The sequence below is a fragment of the Trichechus manatus genome, unplaced genomic scaffold (assembly GCF_000243295.1).
Source record: "Trichechus manatus latirostris isolate Lorelei unplaced genomic scaffold, TriManLat1.0 scaffold00069, whole genome shotgun sequence".
In the NCBI taxonomy this organism is placed as follows: domain Eukaryota; kingdom Metazoa; phylum Chordata; class Mammalia; order Sirenia; family Trichechidae; genus Trichechus; species Trichechus manatus.
This window is the reverse complement of record NW_004444005.1, coordinates 7,559,249-7,570,142: the sequence shown is the minus strand read 5'-3', so window position 1 is coordinate 7,570,142 and position 10,894 is coordinate 7,559,249. Positions and strand designations below refer to the sequence as shown.

Sequence of the window (10,894 nt, the reverse complement as noted above, 5' to 3'; positions counted from 1 at the left end):
GACACGGGGAATCAGGGGTGGAAAGGAGGAGTGTGCTGTCACAGTATGGGGAGAGCAATTACAGTCACATAACAATGTATGTATAAATTTTTGTATGGGGAGAAAAAAAAAAAGGATGTCCGAGGGGCATATTCTCAGGGTTCCTCCAGTCTCTGACAGACCAGCAAGCCTGGTTCTTTGTGTGCATGTGTTGTGTGAATGTGAATTTTGTTCTACATTTTTCTCCCGCTCTGTCCAGGACCCTCTACTGTGATCCCTGTCAGAGCAGTCGATGATGGTAGCTGGGCACCATCTATTTGTTCTGGGCTCAGTCTGCTGGAGATTGTGGTGTTGTGGTCCATTAGCCCTTTGGACTAATCTTTACCTGTCTGGTTTTCTTCATTCTCCTTTGCTCCAGATGGAATGGGACCAGTAGAAGTATCTTAGATGGCTGCTCCCAGGCTTTTAAGACCCCAGACGCTACTCACCACTGTCGGATGTAGAACATTTTCTTTATAGACTATGTTAAGCCAATTGAGCTAGATGTCCCCCGAGACCATGGTCTCCAGCCCTCAGCCCTCAGCTCGGTTCCTCAGGGTGTTTGGATGTGTCTGTGAAGCTTCTATGACTTTGCCCTTGTCAAGCTGTGCTGACTTCCCTGGTATTGTGTACTGTATTACCCTTCACCAAAGTTACCAAAAATCTACAATCTAGTTAGTGTTTTTCCCTCCCCACCCCTCCCCTCCCTCATAACCATCAAAGATTGTTTCTTCCTGTATGTAAACCTTTTCATGAGTTTTTATAATAGTGGTCTCATGCAGTATTTGTCCTTTTGTGATTGACTTATTCCACTCAGCATAATGCCCTCCAGATTCATCCACGTTGTGAGACGTTTTGCAGATTCTTCATTGTTCTTTATCATTGTGTGGTATTCCACTGTGTGTATGTTCCATACTTTTGTTTATCCATTCACTTGTCGATGGGCACTTAGGTTGTTTCCATCTTTTTGCTATTGTGAACAATGCTGCAATGAACACGGGTGTGCGTATGTCTATTTGTGTGACAGCTCTTACTTCTCTAGGATATAGTCCTATCAGTGGGACTGCTGGATCGTACGGTATTTCTATTTTTAGCCTTTTAAGGAAGCACCATATTGTTTTCCAAAATGGTTGTACCATTTTGCATTCCCACCAGCAGTGCATAGGAGTTCAAATCTCCCTGAAACCTCTCCAACATTTGTTATTTTCTGTTCCTTTGACTCATGCCAGTAATGCTGGGGGTGAGATGGCATCTCATTGCAGTTTTGATTTGCATTTTTCTAATGGCTAATGATCACGAGCATTTCTTCATGTGTCTGTTAGCCGCCTGAATGTCTTCTTTGTGAAGTGTCTGCTCATACCCTTTGCCCATTTTTAACTGGATTATTTGTCTTTTTATCGTAGAGGTGTTGGAATTTCCTATAGATATTAGAGATTAGATCTTTGGTGGGTATGTCATAGCCAAAAATTTTTCCCCGTCTGTAGAGTCTCTTTTTAGTCTTTTGATGAGCCTAAGTGTTTAATTTTTAGAAGATCCCAGTTATCTAGCTTATCTTTTCATGTTTGTGTATTGTTAGTTATGGTTTGTATCCTATTTATGCCAGGTATTAGGGCCTCTAGCATTGACCGTGGAGCCCTGGTGGCGCAGTGATTAAGAGTTCAGCTGTTAACCAAAAGGTCGGCAGTTCAAAACCACCAGCAGCTTCTTGGAAACCCTATGGGGCAGTTCCACCTTGTCCTATAGGGTCGCTGTGAGTCAGTATCGACTCGACGGCAACGGGTTTAGTGTTGACTCTATTCTTTCTTCCATGATCTTTATAGTTTTTGTTTTATATTTAGGTCTGTAATCCATTTTGAATTAGTTTTTGTATATGGTGTGAGGTATGGGTCCTGTTCCATTTTTTTGCAGATGGACATCCAGTTTTGCCAGCACCATTGGTTAGAAAGACTGTCTTTCCCCCCATTTAATGGACTTCGGGCCTTTGTCAAAGATCAGGTAGCAGTAGGTGGATGGATTTACATCTGGGTTCTCAATTCTGTTCCATTGGTCAATGTGTCTGTCATTGTACCAGTACCAAGCTGTTGTGACTACCGTGACTGTATAGAGGGTTCTGAGGTCAGGGAGTGTGAGGCCGCCTACTGTGTTCTTCTATAATGCTTTACTTATCCGGGGGCTCTCTCCTTTCCATATAAAGTTAACGATTAGTTTTTGCATCTCCTTAAAGATTGCTGTTGGTATTTGGATCGGGATTGCATTGTATCTGTAGATTGCTTTGGGTGAACCTCCAGCCTTCTGGTTAGCAGCCGAGCATGTTCACCATTTGCACCATCCAGGGGCTTCACTCATGAGGGGAGACCCTTAACCGAGAGCTGAGAATGGGCCAGGAGTGGAGCTTTGCAGTCAGGGAATGGGGGAGATCTGAGGGTAGGGAAGAGGGCTACCTTTCACACCCCAACCATGCTTTACCAAGGAAAGCCTCCTCCAGGTCAAGCTCTCAGCTCAGGTGGAGGGAGGCCTTGAAGGGGCTGCCCGCAGGCAAGCTTCCCTAGACGACCCGTCTCCCGGGACCTCTGTGCCAACTCACCTTCAGGGCGGGTGAACTCGCGGAAAGTAGGCAGCGAGATGACGGTGTGAGAGATGGTGTGCACCGGGTCCAGCACGCAGGTGACGTCGTTCGGGCGGCAGGACTTCACGCAGCGGACCGTGTCTGTCTTCTCCTGGCGCAGCCTGAGGGGAACCACAGCATGAGAAGTGGGTGGGGAAGCCAGAACCTGAGCCCCTACAGAGCCCACAGCGCAGGGAAGACTGCGGGTGGCCAGGCCGGGGAGCACTGGTCCCAGGGACGGCTCCAGGGGAGCACTGAGGCGGCCTAGCACCCTGGCTACTCTGTGGCAAGGCCTCAAGGCCCTTCCTGCAAACTGGATGGGGACACTCTCTGGTTTCCTCTGCCCTGGCTGTGGCTAAGCAGAGCTTTGACATCTGCCAACTGTGCAAACTGAGCTTCCGTTTCTACACCTGCAAAGTGCACTCACTCATTCGTTCCTCGTTACTCTGCCCTATTTCCTCTCTTCTGCTACAGGTAATCGTTTCAGTAATGATGCGTTGATCTTGCTTTATTTTTTTAATGTAAGTAAATATGTGTGTGTACACACCTACAGAACACACATGTACACACACATACGTTTGAGTGTCTGCTGGGTGCCAGGTGCCGGGGATACCCAAGTGAACAGAAGAGACGTGATCCCGCCTTCACTGAGCCCAGGTCAGGTGGGTCATAGAGGTAATAAAGGAGGAGGCATACATAAAGTGCCAAGTTTAGCGTCCAGCACAAAGAAGTCAAATCTATATACCTATATGTCATGTGACGGGGAGGAAGGAAAAGAAGCTGAAGTTTATCAACGGGCTATGCTCCAGGCACTGTGCTGGACATATTTTTAAAACTTCTTAAACATAGACAGAAAATGACACAAGACGAAGATATAGTGCAAAGAGTGATGACAAGAAAACCTGCGAAAGCCGGAACCAGTATAAGGTGGAAACCTGTCAGAGAAGGAAAATGCAAATATTTTCCACTAATAGACAGCGATAGAAAAGTGGTAAGACTGCGCCCTGTCAAAGGCGGAAAACTTGCGAGACCTGGATAAACAAGGCAGTCCCACTGAGTTCCAGCTCGCACAGGTTTAACTGTATAAGACAAACTCTTTATATAATTTATAATCACCACCCAGGTCAAGAAAGAGAACCTTGCCAGCCACCCCGAGACCCCTCCATGTGCTGCAGACCGATCTCTACCCCCTCCTTCATCCTAAAGTAACCCCCATCCTGACCCCCGTAGCATCATTGCCTGGGGTTTCATTCGAGTTTTATCACGTAAGTGTGCCTCTCCAGACTCAACCATTAGACTGTCCATTTGGCATTTCTTGTTCTGTCTTTTAAGTCTCTTTTAATCTACAGGTTTCCCCTTTACCTCTCCATTTTCCAAACAACTTATGTGTTAAAGAAGCCTAAGCAGTTTCCTGCAGCCTAGACTTTGTGGGCTGCAACAACAGGCTCAAGCATAGCAACGATTGTGAGGATAGCACAGGACCGGGCAGTGTGTCATTCTGTTGTACCCACACAGGGTCGCTATGAGTCGGAACCCGCTCGACGCACGTAACAACAAGCTGGGGATGCTCAGGGCCTCGATCCATTGATTCATCTGAGACTGCAAAATGGTGATAGTCTGATTCTATCATATCTTTTTCATTTATTAGTTGGGATGCTTCTAGAAAGAGATGCTTCCCCTCATATGCTATTTGGTTACCAGGCGGTACAGTTCATATAGGGAAGCAAGAAAATGCTTGATTCTTTCCTTTTATTTACCAGTTTTCAGGATAATGAACTGGTTCCCTATCCTCCCCCAAAGGTGACCAAGTAGTTTCTTTTAAATATCAGTATGAACTCACAGATTTAAACATATTTGAGGGGTCTAATCCACTGCAATTATTACCCTTCATTGAAGCTCAAAATTTCTCATCTTTGGTAGTGGGAAAATTAAGTTGGCTCTTAAGTCGTTTTGACATAACCTTTGCTGTCATTTGATGGTTTCCTTGCTGTGGGGTAGGACAAGATATTCCAGACTCATTTTGTACTTTTATTGTCCCTGACCTGGATTCAGCCATTTATCAAAGAGGGTACTATATTGTTTTTAGGAGAAAATGGTATTTCAAGGCCATAATCTAGGCACTAGGGATGCTTAGTGCTACTGGGTTGGTCATTGTTTCTAGGCCTCTTCAATGAAGATTTTTAAAAATAAAATACATCATACATTCATACTGATATTTCCAATTCAAAATGAGGACACACTTTTTTTGTTTGTTTAGTTTCTTACATATTACAAAGGGATCTCTTTTCTTCCACATCAAGAATCCTAGTTCCCAAGGACACAGGGAATGACAGATGTCCCATAATTATTTAGTTTATCCTACATTACACACAATAGCAATACTAAAATTACCACCACTAACATAATTACTGAAAATAATTAAATTATTTTGCACAAGTTCTCTCTATTCTATCCACAGTTCTTAAATAGATGTCCTATAGCTACACTGGTCTCAGCATATAGTGACTCATACTATACTCTCACCATTATACCACTCATTTAGTTGTAGTTGTACAGGTTTAATGCCTGCATGTTGATATTTTTGCATGGTGATACCAGTTTGTCCACGAAAGTCAGTTTTGCTGGGTATAAAAATCTTGGCTCACATCTTCTCAAGAGTATGTTAAGTATATTACTCTGGCATAAAGTGTTGCTGTCAAAAATCCTGATGACAATACAACTTCTCCTTATAAGTCACTGGCTGTTTTTGCCTAGAGGCTCCCAGTTTTGTCTTTTCTTTTCTTACTAGAACATGTTTTGGGTTGGTTGCTCTGGGTTGATACTACCAGGTATGTGGAATTCTAATTATTTTTTTTAATTTCTGGAAAGTTTCCCTCATTGTGAATTTCTTCGTCAGAGATTTTCATAATCCACATGTTGGATCTTTTTGCCTATCTTCAGTATCTGTCACTTTCCCTTCAAGTCTTTCCATCTCTTTTGTTATTTTTTAAGAATTTTTCTTTTCAACATCTATTCCTCTTAAGTGTTTATTCATGTCTGTGTTCATTCTAGTTTAGTCTGTTTAATTCTGGAATTGCCTTTTCTTTCATTGTTAATTATTTCCTGAGTTCTAGCACCTCACTTCTTGGTTTTTCTATTTCTGACTTACTTTTTTCTCCATGTTTTGATTAATTTTCTTGATGCTTTTAGTTTTTTTTTTTTTTTTTTTGGAAATAGAAGTTTACAGTTTTGATCTAGTCTGTGAGCATGCCTTTCTGGTGTGCTTCCATTACCCATAGGGATGTCATTCTGTTCCTTAATCTTTTCTGAGCTCCTTCTGAAAAGTCAGCCATTGAAAACCCTGTGGAGCACAGTTCTACTCTGACATACATGGGGTTGCCATGAATCAGAATTGACTCAACAGCAGCTGATTTATCAGAAATCGAGCTGCCAAAAATAAGAGATGAGGGAGCTCTGTGAAGTCAGAAAATCTACCATGTACTATGCCTCTTTCTAAAATCTCAGGAAAACCAATTTCACATAAAAATGATCAACCAAAAAGTATCAAGTCAAATCCCATACAAACTCACTGAGTGAGCAAAATGCCTCCCAGTTTCAGCTGCTGTTGTCAAATTGGCCCACCGAACTTCCAGTGACTTTCTATTGACTATTTTGACGTTCTCCTGATCTCAGGCCCATTGGACACCACATTGCTTCCTACCTACTTTCTCCTGCACAGACGTCAATACCATGCAGGTCAGCATGAATAATATTTGAGGTTTCATGGGAACACCTTGTCATCTCATTTAGATGTAAATGTTTTCTGTGGATTTTTTACTTTCTTATCTAATTGTTCTGAGTTTTTGGGCTAGGATCCAGAGGCTTCAAAAACTATACTTGTATCTTCCCAGATTCCCTGTGACAGACGTTTTTCCTGTTGTTTTTGTTGCTATTGTTAAGTGCTATCGAGTCGGCGCCAACTCCTAGCGACCCTATGTATAACAGAATGAAACGCTGCCTGCTCCTGCACATCCTCACAGGAGTAGGTATGTTTGTGCCCACTGTTGCAGCCACTGTGTCAATCCATCTCATTGAGGACTTCCTCTTTTTTGCTGAGCCTCTGCTTTACCAAACATGATGTCCCTCTCCAGTGATTGGTCCCTCTTAATGATGTGTCTAAAGTAAGCAAGAAAAAGTCTTGCCATCCTCACTTCTAAGGAGCATTCTGGCTGTACTTCTTCCAAGACATATTTCTTCATTCTTCTGGCAGTCCACGGCATATTCAATATTCTTCTCCAATACCATAATTCAATTGCTTCAATTCTTCTTCGGTCTTCCTTTTCAATTGTCTAGCTTTTGCATGCATATGAGGTGACTGAAAATACCATGGCTTGAGTCAAGCGTGCCTTAGTCATTAAAGTAACAACTTTGCTTTTTAAGATTTTAAAGAGGTCTTCTGCAACAGGTTCGCCCAATGCAATACGTCATTTGATTTCTTGACTGCTGCTTCCATTATCTCATTTAATCTCCACAACTCTTTCCTCTACACCACACTGCCTCCTTCTTTAGCTAATAAAAGTCCTGCTCTGCATTTGGGCATTATAGAATGGGAAGTGATATTCAGGGCTCTCCGAGATGAAGTTAGAGTAACAATCTGACCAGCACTAACTGATCTCAGGATGCTCCTCTCTTTACAGTATTTGAAGCAGCAGAGGGTAGCGGTTCAGAGCACAGACCCCACAGCCAGGCTGCCTGGGTGTGAATCCCAGTCCCACCAGACAACAGCTGCGGGACTTCAGGAAAGTTACTTAACCTCTCTGTGCTTCTGTGTCCTCATTGTGGAATTGGGATCATAATAGTACTTTCTCCACAGGGTTGTTGTGAGGATTAAATGAGTTCAGTGCTTGGAACAGTTCCTAGTCCACAGTAAACACTACGTAAGTATTAACTGTCATATTTGTTATGATTACTATCAGTATTATTATCATTATAATAATGATGATCATTACCATTTCCCCTTGGGATCTTGACTGATTCTAGAGATACAGCCAGAAGATCAAGGTCTAGGGGTCAGAGAGATGGCAGCTCTACATACCAATGACCTTGGGTACATCCAAACCCTTTGAACTGTGCCCCTGGGTGGCACAAATGGTTAAGCACTTGATTACTAGCCAAAAAGTTGGTGGTTCGAACACGCCCAGAGATGCCGCAGGAGACAGGCCTTGAAAGGACACAACCTCGACAGCCCTATGGAGCCGTTCTAATCTGTACATATGGGGCTGCCAGGAGTTGGAATAGACTCGACAATGGCAAACCACCACCACCACCTGTAGGATCATTTTGAGGATGAAATGAGATGCCTAAATAAAATGCTCAACGTATATGTGTAGCAAGCTCTCAAACCCTCTGGACCTTCATTCCCACTTAAACCAAGAACCAAATGAATACTTGAGCACCTTGCAATCAATGGGCAAACCAACATTTACTGAATACCTACCAGACAATGCCTCAGGTGTTATTTCATGTAATCCCCAAAATAATCTTATGAGGTAGGCCTCACTAATTTTAACAGATGGAGAAAATAAGGCTCTGAAAGGTGAATGACTTACCACAGTCACAGAGTTAGTAAAGGGCAAGGACTCTGAGCCCCTGTTCTAGTTCGCTCGTTTGTTTCTGCACTGTATGGTCTCTCAGGGGCATGATGGGAGTCATGCTATACAGCCACAAAGAACTGAAGGGCAGACGTAGATAGTAGGGTCATTTAGATACATCTTTCATGTGTGCATGCAGGTGCATACACACACACGTACACACACACACACACACACATGGAAATATCAGAGGCATCCTAAAATGAACAGGCCACCCTCAGGGGCAGGGAGTTCCACAAATCAAGGAAAGGCCAAACAGAGCTGGGTAGGCACCTGGTGAGAATGTTGTCCGGGGAGGTTATGGGAAGCCACGAAAGGTTACTGGATGGGCTCTAAAGGCCCTGGGTGGTTTGTTTGCTTTTCCCCCCTTAACATGAATGAAAAAGTGCTCATTCTGGCATGAATAATCTGAAGTATGACAAATGAATGATTGAATACAACAATGGAATCCATGCTGTGCCCTGCTGTCTTCACAGAGGAGGCAATATTTGAACTACGCCTTGAAAATACTACCATCTATCCATCCATTCATTCAGCCATCCACTAACCCACCCACCCATCCATTCACCTACTCCTCTGTCGATCCATCCATCCATCACCCATCCACCCATCCATCCATCATCCATTTACCCACCAACGCATCCATCCAATCACCCACCCATCCATTCCCCCACCCACCCACCCATCCATCCACCTAGCTATCTATCCACTCATCCATCCATCCATCCATCCATCTATCCATCCACCCACTCATCCATCACCCACCCACCCATCCATCCATCCATCATCCATTCACCCACCAACCCATCCATCCACTCACCCACCCATCCATTCTCCCACCCACCTATCCATCTATCCACTCATCCATCCATTCATCCATCCATCCATCCATCCACCCACTCGTCCATCCATCCATCCATCTACCCATCAATCCATTCACTCATCCATTATCAATCCATCCATCCAACTGCCATCTATCCACCATCCAAACAGCCATTGATCCATCCATACCTCCATCCATCTACCTACCCATCCACCCATGTTTATTCAAATGTTTACTGAGCTTCTTCTGCAGACCAAACATTCTGAAGGTGCCAAGAATACAGAGGTTAACCAGATCCAATCCCTGCCTTTAAGAAGCCCCCAGCTCAGCGGGGATGATAAACAAGTAGCAACCAGAATGTTGTTGTCAGCTGCTGTCCGGTGGGCCCCCAACTCATGGCAACCCCAAGCACAACGGAACAAAACGCTGCTCAGTCTTGTACCATGCTGTGATCAGTTGTGGGTCGGACCATTGTGACCCATAGAGTTTTCTCTGGCTAATTTTCAGAAGTAGATCACCAGGCCTTTCTTCCTAGTCTGTCTTAGTCTGAAATCTCTGCTGAAACCTGTTCAGCATCACAGCAACATACAAGCCTCCAGTGACAGATGGGTGGTGGCTGTGCATGAGGTGCATTGGCCGGGAATGGAACTCAGGTCTCCCTCATGGAAGGTGAGAATTCTACCACTGAACCACCACTGCCCGCCAACAACGACAATCCCATGAGGTGAATGATCTGCTGGAGCACACCTGGGCCAAGGGGAGCTCAGATTAAGGAAAGACTTCACTGAGAAGATCTTTGAGCTCAAAGCCTTCAAGGAGAACAGGAGTTTGCAGGTTTGCCCATCCTGAGCTAAAGCCACAGGGAAGGCGCATTCAGGAAAGGGCAAGCAACCCTCGTGGCTAGAGCAGGAAGCAAAGAGGGTGAGCTGTAGGCCGGGGTCAGAAGAGATGTATGTGCAAAGGCTGGCAGAGGCTAGCTCAGGTGGGGCCCTGAGCGCCGTTCCAAGGGAGGTGGACTTCATCTGCTAGTGACAGAGAACCATGGAAGGACTCTAAAGGTGGGGGCGGGGGACAGGACCAGACTGGCCCTTCAGAGAGGCCCACTGGCTTTAGCTTGGAGAATGCCCTGGAAGATGGGAGACAGGAAGCTGATCCAGACCACAGGTCATCGGGAAGAGGCCTGGAGGCTGGGGGGTGACTGGCTAGGAGCTGTGTGTGTCCCCGTGGAAAGTTAACTGCTGTCCCTGTCACAGGCACAAGGCACAGAACTCACTGCCTGTCCTTCTCCACCTCCAGACAGCAGGGCACGGCCATCCCTTACATGCCATTGTAGGAAGGACCTTAGAACCATCCAGAACCCATTCCTTGATTCCACTATGGGGTCCTGCCTCGCACCCCACCCCCACCCCATTTCTGCTTAGAAGAGGCGTCAGTGGCCACAGCCACAGACATGCTAGAAACACAAACCAGCACTGGCGTTACGGCCTCCTTTCCCTCTCCAGCCGTGGACGGAGACCTAGTGCGTGCCTGGCCCATGCCAGGAGCTGGAGACGCTGCAGCAAACGAGACAGACCTGGTCCCCACCTTCTTTACGTGGACAGAGATCTACTGTGTGCCCGGCCCCATGCCAGGAGCTGGAGATGCTGCAGCAAACGAGACAGACTTGGTCTCTACCTTCTTGGGGCCTGCCGGATGGTGGGGGAGGCAAAAGCTAACCACAGATAAACAGGGCCTTGCAAATCGTGATGCGCATCATGCAGGGAAGTATTATGAGAGAGACTAACAGGAAGAATAACCCAGATTGTCAGAGAAGGCTTG

At 45.3% G+C, this 10,894-nt stretch overlaps 1 protein-coding gene across 1 annotated transcript in view; it reads right to left on the bottom strand.

The window, feature by feature from the left end:
• The window catches only part of FBLN1 (fibulin 1), a 124,618-nt gene that overhangs the window by 51,185 nt on the left and 62,539 nt on the right, over positions 1-10,894 (bottom strand). Inside the window, exon 15 of the mRNA XM_004380010.1 lies at positions 2,603-2,745. Coding sequence (XP_004380067.1) covers positions 2,603-2,745 — 143 coding nt within the window. The remainder of the gene's footprint in view (positions 1-2,602; positions 2,746-10,894) is intronic.